The sequence below is a fragment of the Pistacia vera genome, unplaced genomic scaffold (genome assembly GCF_008641045.1).
Source record: "Pistacia vera cultivar Batoury unplaced genomic scaffold, PisVer_v2 Contig483, whole genome shotgun sequence".
Lineage (NCBI taxonomy): Eukaryota > Viridiplantae > Streptophyta > Magnoliopsida > Sapindales > Anacardiaceae > Pistacia > Pistacia vera.
In genome coordinates, this window is record NW_022196316.1 from 540,971 (window position 1) to 553,281 (window position 12,311).

Genomic DNA, 12,311 nt, shown 5'->3' on the forward strand with positions numbered 1-12,311 from the left:
GTAGCGATTATTTTATTTCAGCTTTCNATAACCCCTTTTAAGATGCTTATCTTATAATATGCTTAAACTTAGATAAAACATAAGTCTAATAATCTATATTAACAATATTTTTAATTTTTTTTTTTACTATAAACTTTTAAAATGACGTATAAAAAAGGAGCGTCATACGAAGATAAGGGTATTTTTGTCTTCACGCGACAAAATTAGTGGGAGTGGTTAATTCTTTTAAACCCCTTCAAGGTCATCAAGTTTGCAAAGTTTCCCTCGTTTACTCAAGGTAGCGATTATTTTATTTCAGCTTTCTTGCGGTTGATCCAATTGTTTGAGTGAGGAATGGGATCAAATGTCATGGGAGAGATCGTAGAGGAGACCAATCATGACAGCAATAAACGAAGAGATGACGATAATAATGTGGAGATCACCATCAAAACCGTCGGCCCTGCTCGCCCCTCTCGCCTTCTTGTCGCCTCTTCAATCAAAGTACGTTTCCTTTCTTCTACTTTATTTAATTTATGCGTAATTCATCCTTTCTTTAACATAATTGAAATACCCAGATCGCTTTTATGAAATTATGATCTGTTCATGATTATTATTACTTCGCAGTTTAAGTGCTAATTAATATATTTTTGAATCGAACTATATTAAATTAATTAGTAGATATATGTCCAATTTTTTATATGGATCCATTTGTTCAAATGGAAATTAGTTTTGGGAAAATATTTTCCCTAGAAAGTTTTTGAAGGTGGAAATTGGATTTTCTTTTTTAACTTTTGAAGGCTGAATATCTCCATTTTGGCATGTGTACCTTTTTATGACACGTATTGTAGATTAAATAAGCGGAGCTAATTGGGTTTTCTTTTTTTGTAAGATATTTTGCTTGGCAAAATGAGTTCCTAGAGTTTTCACAGTTGGTAGCTCCTGCTTTCATGTTTTGAATTTTTGAACAACAGTAAAAATGTGTGGGGATGGGCTATTATTAGATTATTTTAGGCTTATTTCCTGAAGCAAGCTATTCGTAACAATCAGGTTGGAGATATTGTTAAAAGTTTGCTGGTTTTGTAGAGAGTTGACGTTAATGCACTCCAGATAGAGCGTTATTCTTGTGATTTTACCCGGCTATATATATATTGTACCCGTCAGGCAGAAGATATAGTTTTGTTCAGGGGCAGAAGGTTGATGAAGCTTGTTGGATACTTTGGTGTGTAACCATTCTCATGATGGACAGAGAAGCAGTCACCCATTACCAGCCTATCTGGGACTCAACCAGCTCAATGTTGTTTTTGGTTGAACATAGTCTCCAGTTGGGAAATTGAACAAGAATTATGAGTAGAAATATTTCGGCTTATATCAATGTACTTTGAAGTGAAACAATATGAGTTTTAACATTCAAATGAATTGATCATATTCTTTAACGAGATAGATACCTTTATGTTTTTTCACCCTCATAAAACTCCCTTGCCACTAGATATTATTTTTCTTATCTTTACGTTAGGGTGTTTGGACTAGTTCACATGTTCTGGAAAATGTCTAGCTATGGCAAAGATATATTAGCAGAATATCTTTCCATCATTTCTGCTTTTGATATTAAATCAATTTCAGAGGTTTCAGAACATAGATAAGTTGGATGGTTTTGACAGTGATCAAACTATATATTGTTAGTAAAGGAGAAGATTTTAGATGGTTAAGATTTTGAAGATTCTATTGTGTGTTAATTCTTGTGTGTGCTTGTATTGTTTCTATGTATTTAGGTGTGTGATTTGAGGACTGTGGTTGCCAGAAGTAAACATTTACCAATAGAGAATTTGAGGCTTATTTTGCGGGGGAACGTTTTGGTTGACAAAGAAGACGAGGACGAAGTGTATCTCAAACTCAGTAATGGAGGTATTGTTTCTATCTTCAATTAGTCCTTGATACAATATGTTACACATATACTGAAATTTTTCTCATGTAAAGCTCTCCTCTTCTTGACATTTTAATTCTAAGCAAACTAGCCTGGCACTAGGAGAGCTAGATAATTTTGTATACTGACCATTTCACAGAATTATGAAACTCAGAACAAATTGAGGTCTGTATAGTTGTCTATTATATTTTTTTAATATGGTCAAGCTATATTGCTAACCTTTCGGTATACTAAAAGGGGGTTGGGTTATAGTCCCATTGAATGTACAGAACCAAAATCCAAACTCATTTCTAAGAGAGGCGGATATATTATTCAATTTTGGTTCGGATGTCCTTGGAATTACCAAATGATGATTTTTTTATGTACTCTTTCTGCTAAAGTATAGTTTGATTATATTTTATTAGAAAGCAAAGTTGCCTACCTTATTGCTCTCCACTATTTTCTCTCCTTCTTCTCCCTTTCTTCATTATCTCTTCTTTCTAACTTTCAGCACGATAGTTAGTTTGTTACACTTATTAATTAGCCACAGGTTTCTTATTTACAGGTTCCTTTGACTCCTCAACCCTAGACCTATAAAAAATTTTAATAAAAAATGCTCAACAAGATTTCCCTACCTTGATACTCTTCAAAAAGATCCCAGCCTTTTTAATTTTCTCGGTTATTAATAATGCTCCCAGTTAGCATTCTCTATTTTTCTTTAAGGAGAAGAACAAACTCTCATTTTACACTTTTACTTAGCTCCATAATCTGGCTATCGAATTTCAATTGTCAAACATAAAGAGACTTGTCATTGTTGCCATCTTGAAGTCTTAACCTTCTTGCTATTTTTTTTTCAAAACTTGAGTATAGCCCTAAACATTTTCCATATTCATCATTTTGTTTACCCCATTCAACTACAAAAGCTTTCATCATGAAGTATTCTGATATCTGTTTAAGGTTAAAATATAAGGCAACAAGTAGTATAAGGTCAAATACTGCTCAGAAAATAAAAAGTAGATAAATAGAGTTCTGCCAGTTCTGATTGCTCATTTGATTTTTATAAAGATATCACATGCATATCTTCTTGTAATATTCTATACTGAGCGGAGATTTTATACTTTTGGGATTTTGTTTTTTTGTCAATGCTTGTTAAGATTCTTGTTCTAGGAAGAAATATTAATATTTCCATTTCAGAAGATCAATAAACTGTTGAGCAAATTAATATAAATTAGTATGCATAAATTTATTTGACCTCCCTCATCTTTGCCTTGAAAATAAACAGAACCATTCTGTTTTTAAGACGGTATTGACCTCTCCTGCCGTTAAAGAATGTATGTAAAATTTCCTAACATTAGGGACGTCCCAGTGAATTTTTCTTAACATTACGAGAGTTCCCAAATATGTTTTTCAAATTAATCGTTAAATTAAACAGAGACTTCATAACAGTAGAGAAGGTTAGCGATATTTTAAAGAGGGAAGGTAGTGTTTTTAGTTTAAAGCAAAGGTAAGGATCAGGTCAATGAAATTTGCGCATTGAAATCGGGGAAGAAACCTAATTGTTTTGCCACTGTAATTCAACTTGTAGAAATAAAAACAAAAATAAAAAATCTATAATTGGTAAATTAGACATTCATGTTTTTGGTTTCAATTTGAGTCATATATATGAATATAACATGAATCACAACTGTATGCCAAGTTATATTGTAGAGAAGCTCCATGTCATAGTTACTGTAAGCATATTCAGTTCCTATAATTGATTGTTTTAGATTCTGAGAAAATCTTTCTTTTGTGTCTGTTGGCATTTGCCCATTAATTTATTGTACCTTTCTACCCACATTTTCAAGACTGCGTGATCGCTGCTGTCAAACCAAAGGCACCTGCCAAACATCTTCATGATGATACTTATATCGATGATGATGATTTAGATATGGTAATAGAATTAGCTAGTAACATTATGAATTTGGATACCACTTTAATGTTCAAACATCTCTTGGTTGACTTTTTTTTTTAACTAATTCGTCAATTTGTGAATGTCTAGAAGTTTCAACTCCCACAATCAACAAGCCAGTGGAAGAGGAGGCTTTATTTTTTCCTACATAATAAGTTAAAGCTTCCTGGTAACCATCTAATTGAAGTTATATTTTAAAAAAAAAAAATCTGCCGATTATTCTAGATTATAGTATTTTGTGAAAAATAAAAACAGCAATCTGCTTAATGCCTTTCCCTTTGTGTTTCTTTGATAGATATGCTTCTGATGGCAATTTTCTCACTCAGCCTAAAGGTGTGGGCTATTATCATTCTATGGTTTATTTTTGCACCTATTGCACATCGATGGGATCTTGGACCTTTATATGTAAGTGTCTCTCATTTATTTATGAACGCATAATAACACTGTTAATAATTTAATATTACTTTGTTTTAAGATGTTTTTAGTATATAAAAGTCAATACAGATTTCAGTTCAGTGTTTGTCCAATTTTATGAATTGTTTGTCTGCTTTTTGCTTGGCCTAGGAAGAATTAGACCACACTAAATTTACAATTAAAAATAATTAAGCTTTTTTTCTTTTTTCTTTTTTTTTTGTGTTGAAAAATCAGTTTTTTTCTTTCTTATGGTATCTTGTTAACAAAGCTTAGTTTGAGTTGATCAGGATTGTAGTCTTTGATTTATTGTATTGTTTGATTTTTCTTGTTTTCGGTACATAGAAGTGAAAAAGATCTGTGTCATTACCAATTGTGTTGAATTGTTTGATTTGCAAGCCTGCAGGTTATTTAACAGGATGAACTTTAATGATCATTGTCTTTTGCATTATATGTCTTCGCATTTCCCTGGATCACTTGTTGGAAAGTGATTTGATATTGCAATTCCTTGTTACTGTTTTTTATTCAGATACTTGGGACAGCCTTTGCTATCATTTTCTTGAATCTTGGACAGCGACGACCTGGAGACCTAAGGTATAACCTAATGGGGAAATTGGCATACTCTTGATTTAATGAACTGTAGTTGAAGTTTAATTGTTATTACAAAATCATGTGAAAAAAAAAAAAAAGTTATGGATTATAGAACTTATTGAAATTTGATTTTACAATCCTTGTGCTATTTTATTTACGAATAGTTTATGATTTCCTTTTTTTTTCCTTCTTTTTTTTTTTTTTTTTTTTGGTGGGGCATCGTGTTTATTTTAGTCTCTGTACATAGTCACTAGCATTAGACAATAAGAATTTTCCAAATGCACTTTCAAAACTCATAGCGCTTCTAAAAGCATGGTTTATGAATTGTTCAACTGCTTTTGTTACAGCTGACAGTGAATTAGAAGTTAGAGCAAAGTCAGTTTACCAAACTGACTCTTATCTTCGTTTAATTTTCTTCATCTTCTTTGATTCTTTCCTATGTTTTCAAACTGGTTGCTTTTTAAATTGTTTATGCTTCAATTTCTTGTAGTATCCAATGTGGTTTTTCCATTATTCTAATGATTACCTTGTTGGATGAGATCGTTCACTGAATTTCCCAGGAGAAACTTATTTTCCTGTTTTTAATCTGTGCACTTTTTTCTTAATTGAAATGAGTGCCTTGTTGAACAAAATTGATAACACCGAATTTTCCAGGAGAAACTTATGTTTTGTTCCTAATCCCTGCAGTGCATATTCTATCTTCAATGATGATTTCAGAGAGCTTCCTGGGACCCATAATGCTGATCAACTGGATAGAGACATTCGAGCAGGTCAATTTTGAGCATGTAAAACACCTGTTCTGATCATTATTAACCCATAAAACAGTATATACACAACTGCACAGAAGTTCAACTTTGAGCCAAGTAATTAAATCACTGTCCTACTTTGATCATATTTTACTCTTTACTCTGTCACTGACCAATTAAATTGTAAATTCTATGCAGTGTTCTGTTTTTATTGTTATTATCTTTGTTTTTCTTGCATGCCCTCTCTACCAAAACTAGTAGTAATAACACTTTCTCAATTTACTCCCGAGGCAGCCAATCAGAAATTTACAGGAATTGGAATGCCTGATAGAGTGCAATGCCATGGCTCAGATATTAAAAAACCCCAAATCTTTATCCCTCTGTTCTTAATCATGACTTAAAGAAAAACCCAGAAAATTTAATTTCTGATGTCAAAATGTCTGGATTATGTTTTCATTCTCCTTTATTCATCCTTCCGGAAACTTAAGCTTAGTAAATGTCACATCCTATGTTATTAGCGACATCAACTTTAATTTATAAACATCGAGCATGAGTTTCTAAAACTCGTTGACACAAATAATGCTGTGAGATATTAAATAAACTCTTCACCTTCTCGATTATTAATAAGAGGTTGTCAGTAGAGGTTTATCTGATCCTTAACTTTAAGGTTTCAGATAAATAGTTGAGGGTCTATTTGTTTCATTATTTTTTACCTTATTTTCAGTCATATTCTCAAAATAACTGTTTGTTTCATTATTTATGAAATACTATTATATTTTATTTAATTTTTTAGACCCCTTAAGTTTATTAATTTAATTAAACACCACTAGAAAAAAGTTTAAAAATTAACAAAAACACCCCCACTCACCCACATGTGTCAGGTCGTCAGAATCTGATATAATGGCACACTATCGACTGGATCTTGTCGATAGTGCATCAATCTATCATTTTCTGACCAGATTCATCGTAGATCTGGCCGGAAAAGGTCAGATCCACACCCAAAGATCTGGACGTCAACAATGGTCATATCTTTGGCTGTCGTTGATGACCAAACATGGCCAGATCTAGCCGTAGATCTGGTCTTTTCTCGACCAAATCCACAGTGGATCTGGCTGGAAAAGAGCATCTCGGCACACGACCGGCCAGATCCAGCCAGTTGTGAGCCGATACGTTGACTCCGGCCACCCTCCAACGGTGGTGGTTGGCTGTCGGAATTTAATGGGTGAGTAGGGGTGTTTTTGTAATTTTTATTACAGGGGTGTTTATTATTTAACAAATCTAGAGGGTGTTTTGGTTAATTTTTAAATTTGATCTCGTTATTCCTATCTAACTCTGAAAATATCAAAAATCCTATTCAAAATACTAAAACAAACTGACCCGAACAACCTTGGATACCAAAAAAAAAAACTCTTCACCTTAAAAAGAAAAGGATTTTTTGTTGGTGTTTGTGGACACTCTGGATAGATATTTATATGAGAGGTACAATGACTCATGTCTTCTTAGAAGTGTGTAACTATCATAATTTAATGTGTGAAAGCTTCATTTGAAGCCAGCAATTGAGTTATCGGAGCAGATGGCGGAGGAAGAAGGGTTTGACCAAATCAAAATCAGAAAAAGGAAATTTAAATTCAAATACCCAGAAAGAAAAAATTACAAAAAATTTCAAATTCTTTTCTTTTTTGTTTTTTTTAATTATTATTATTTTATTTTCTGGGTCAATTGGGATGCAACTAGTCTATATAATTTCAAAGAGAAAACTTCCATGTAGTTGAGACAAATTTTGAATTTTTAGACAATATATAATATATATATATATAGTTTAATGTGTCAACAAATTAATTATTATTTGTATATAGTCAATTATTAAATAGACTTGAAAGTGACGTCAATAATTATGCTAACTTTGGCTTCTACTGTGCCACCCCCAAGGTTTGGCAAGGTACCATTGCTTCCCCATAATTTTGAAAAACTTAATGTTTTCGCCCTTGAATGACGTTTTTATTAGTTAAATGTAACGGATCAAGTGGTAAGAATGATATTTTGAATAAATCACTGACAACTTGGGCCAAACAGTTGAAACTTTCAACAAAAAATTTAGCCAACCAATGTTCTTTTTGGTACTACACCAATTCTAAAATGTAAAAATTGTGAATTGTTTGATCAAAACCATCAACCGGTCATTGAAAATATATTTCTACCAATGTTCAAAAACCCGATCCAGGATGCCACCCAGCCAACGGACCAGGTTGTTCGGCCTAACGCACTCTACAAAACTCCTCTAACCCTGGCACTTTGTATCCCCCTCGCGTTTGTCTGTTGTGACTCACATATTTGATTGATTTTTCTGGCCAAATTTCGATTGATTCTGGCGTCGAAAATTAAATTCAACACTACCCCTTAAACCATCAACTTCCACTCTACAAAACCCATCTAACTCTGGAACTTGATAGCCCTCATTCATTGGTGGTCAAATTAAAGATTTGGTGAATAGTTGAAAATATTAAACCGAACTGGAAAGAATGCGGGTCACCAGTCCAACCAGCCAGTCCGGTTTTCAAAACATTAATTTCTACCCTTTGTGCCATTATATTTAATTAACAAAAACACTATCTAACGAAGAGATCGTTTTGTTACTATTACAATTCCTGAATGTGAAAACCATGCTAAATTTAGCTGACATAATTTCTAAATAGGAGCTTTAGCGTTAGTTTTCAAAATTGGAAGAGGAAAACGTTTTTTGTACCAAACCTCATGGGTAATAATGTAATCATGTCTTCAACTTTTAAGCAGATGATGATTGAATGTTTTGAAAAATTCAGCGATTATTATTGATCCGGTCATTATTTTCAAAGTCAATCAATTTCAAAAGATTGAATTAATAATTAAATCAATTGGGCAATTATTTTTAAACAGTATTTTTGGTGTTGAATTTTAGAACGTTTAATTTGTCTATTAAATAAAATTCTATGCTTTTCCATAAAGTATTCATCAAGGTTTTAAAACCATACCGGGGCAACCCGGTCAAGCCACCGGGTCACAGGTTTTACGGGTCGAATGGTCTGACCGATGGGTCGGATCATGACATCAGCATGATGGCATCATGCTGATGTCAGCAAATTAAAAAAAAAATGCAAATTTTTATTTTTAATGGGTTTTATTTTTATTTTTTTATCCTTGTTGGTGTTGGTTTTGTCGAATAAAAATAGGGAAGGGAGAAGAGAAAAGCTTAAAAGGGTTACTTTTAATTTTATATTATTTTTTATATTTTATTGTAGCAACCTGGGTTATATCGGTTGGACCGGTGGTTCGCTATAAAAAAACGAATTTAACCGCGAGTGGAAGTGGGTCAATTGTTATTTTTGGTTTTTAACATTAACTGACTCAATCTAGCCACCGGTTCTCAATCGAACCAATTCAACCGGCCCGACCAAGCCAGGTTTTAAAACCATGGTATTCATTGAATTATGGACTTAATTTCATCCCAATAATTTTCAAAATATTCTTTAAATAACCCATAATATTATAGCATTTTGTATTTTGGTATAAAACAATTTTAATAAAAAAAAATTAATTTGTAACTTTCAGAAACAATAATTAATTAATTAAAATAAATAAAAAAGGTGGTTGTACAGCCAATTCTTGACGGCACGTTACATTTAAATCGAACCAAGTCAACCATGTGCTTATACTAATTACAATGCATTTTTTATTTATTTTTTTCTTCTTCTCTTAAACCCATGCAATACATAAATCTTCACATTTACCAAATAAATTTATACATATTATTTATTCTTAATTATCTATTTCAAAACATCTTAATTTAGAAGCCGATAGAGTCAACAAATAAGAACCCAACGAGAAATTTCATGTTCAATCTCATATATTTATTTAATTTAATTTAATACGTTCTCTAAGAAAATACGCAAAATTATTATATACAAACCTTCAAGATGTATGAACATGAGAATTTTCATACATAAAATAAACAAAAATTCTTAAGTGTAGATGTTTTGTGAAGTCGATGTTCGGTTATTAGGTTTTGATATGCTTTAAAAACGTCCACACCAGAAAATGACTACAAATATAAAAAAGGAAGAAAAAAAAATTGTCAAAACCAAACGTAAGTTGATCTCTATTTGTACAAGTAATCGAAGAAAGTGAATGTTTTGGGTTAGTTTAAAATTTAAATTGAGTGATGGGTAATTAAAGTTAATTAATTTGATGAATATTCTTAGAAAAATACTTGAAAGGACATAGAATAAATGTAACAATGTAGTTGGTTCTTCCCCCAAATATGCACTTACTACGCTAATTAATTAATTTTGTCAAATATAGAGTCAATTACTTGATTTTGAAGTTAATTAATTAATTAACTAATCATATTTAGTTAATTGATTAAATACCACTTGATCCTTTTTGTCTAACTTTTACGAATGGATAAGTGATTAAGACATCAAAATTAATTAATTAAAAGTCTTGTACAATAAAGTCTTGCATATTCACTTAAACTAACTTTATATTTTTGTTTCATATTTTAAATTTATTAAGTTTGGTTTTTTTTTTTTTTTTAGACTAATTATAAAATATACAAAAATTAGAGTGATTTCATAATTCTTCAATTAATTTTTTTTTTTAGATTTTTAAAAATATTAATTATCGAATTACCAATATACATGTAATAGTATTTAATATGAAATTTCTTTTATTGATTTTAATGAAATAATTTGTTTTATTTTCCTTGAAAGGGGAATCCGACAAAGGTGATATAAAAATCAAAATCAACGGTCCATGGAACCCACACATCAGGATTATGTCCTCCCTGGTTGACCGTCTGATTTCTTTTGGCCCCACATCGCCCAACATTTTTCAAAAGCTTTTACTTACAAATAACAGAATATTAATTAATTATTCTATATATTAATAGAAATATATATTTTTTTAAATATTCCATTCAGGTAGTAGATGTATTTTCTTGTCCAAAAAATTAATTTAAATTCTGAAAAGATTGATGGTTTTTTTTTTTTTATTGAATAAATTTAAAGTCTATCTATTTTTCCTTCTTTCTTCATTCATTTTTAAGAGTTTTTTTTTTTTTTTTTTTGAACTTCATTCAAAATTTTAAAATTTTGAATTAAGGTAACTTTACTATGTTGTGAATGTCTATTCAATATAGTATGTGTGGGTCCGATTATGTTGAAATTGTTTACTTGTATTTGAATTTAATTAAAGTAATTTGGAACTTATAAATTTCAAATATAAAAATTTCACAAAATAAAATTTAAATAAGTTTTTTATCCATTTATATTATTAAATAATCATTAAGATTATGTTACAAAACCATGTTATACGAAAGAGACAACAAATCTAAATAATGTTAAAAAAAAAAGGTTTTGATTATTAAACAAGTAAAATCCTCTTCTTCATGGGAGTTGTTAAAGCACCTCCCATAAAGAATTCTATGCTTGCCTCTTATTAAATAAGAGTCTAAATCTAAAATTTAAACGTAACATCTCGATTCACTATCAAGATATTATCCACTTTGAGTTTTCATATACCCGTACGGGTTTGCTTTTAAACTTCACGCAAGCATGTTTCACCCAAAACACATCTTGACAGCTCGAGAGTTCACAATATATTTTATTAATATTTTCTTAACCTTCCTAAGTGATGTCGAATGTTACACAAAAAAGTAACACTTACATGCTAATCTAAAAAACAGGTAATATTCACGAGTTAACGGCTTTTTCCCACCTAAATAATGGTTTAATGACACTTTACCATTCACAAACTTTTAAAATACTTCTTTAATACCCAAATTTATATTCCGATGGTGAACAGAGACTAAACTCGGTTAAGACTGTTGATGCTTTTGAAGAGGAGAAACCGATGAGTATTTTGGTGGTTGAGATTGATCGAGATTTGACTTGAGAGGGGCAGCTGCGCAAACCGTAATCACTCAATTGCCGACGATTGGCGGGGTTGGTGGGGGTAGGGTTCAAGGGGTTTTGGTGAGTAATGATTGATGAAGAGAATGATGGTGATATGGGGTCACAACGATCTCGGAATCGAAAACGTGATATAAATTTAGGTAATAAATTATTATTTTAAGAGTCTATGAGTGAAAAAATATAATTAAACCATTATTTGGGTGAAAAAAAAGTCATTAACTCTATTCACATAGTTGCAAACCCTTGTGCTGGTCCTGCTAGATGATGATAAACACTAAGTTATTTGTTTGAGTGGGGTCACCAACCCCCCCTTATAACTAAGTAGGTCCATCCATATATGTAAGTCTCTTAATGTTAACAATCGATCATTTTTAGTTTTTTACTTCTAATAAAAATAGACTGACAAACCTTTCCCATTAGTTTTTTCTCTCAAACGTGACGTGACAGCTCTCAATCAATCAGACAAAACCTATTATTGGGTAGGTAAAACTTATTATGAACTAACCAATTACGAACTATCATGTCGCATTAGTGAGAAAAAATTAATAAAAAAAGTTTATAAAAGTAGGGTTTAAGTCGAGTGAATATCCAGGATAATTATAATATATAGTATGATTATAATAAAATTAATATTAAATAATTATATGTGCATATACTTAATAATCATTCTGCAATATTAACGTGTAAACCATGGGAAGATAGATCTATGGATATAGTAATTAAGGTGATAATGTAAAATAAAAAAAAATAAAAGAGAAAGAGAATGTGGGGTTTGAGTTTCACACGTA

General features: G+C 31.2%; 1 protein-coding gene across 1 annotated transcript; it reads left to right on the forward strand.

The window, feature by feature from the left end:
* Positions 1-280: 280 nt before the first annotated feature.
* On the forward strand, positions 281-5,783 carry LOC116146725. The gene is made up of 7 exons (XM_031432147.1): positions 281-480; positions 1,749-1,881; positions 3,724-3,809; positions 3,918-3,996; positions 4,123-4,232; positions 4,768-4,832; positions 5,517-5,783. Exons 1-7 carry the CDS (start codon positions 334-336, stop codon positions 5,608-5,610), a joined length of 714 nt encoding a protein of 237 aa, XP_031288007.1. The 5' UTR covers positions 281-333; the 3' UTR covers positions 5,611-5,783.
* Positions 5,784-12,311: the final 6,528 nt, after the last annotated feature.

Excerpts from the sequence above, each read along its gene's own strand:
- LOC116146725 (XM_031432147.1), top strand. The coding sequence starts at position 334 with ATGGGATCAAATGTCATGGGAGAGATCGTAGAGGAGACCAATCATGAC. Across the intron at positions 3,997-4,122 it reads TAATAAGTTAAAGCTTCCTG|ATATGCTTCTGATGGCAATT; the intron begins GTAACCATCTAA and ends TTTCTTTGATAG. Across the intron at positions 4,233-4,767 it reads GGGATCTTGGACCTTTATAT|ATACTTGGGACAGCCTTTGC; the intron begins GTAAGTGTCTCT and ends TTTTTTATTCAG.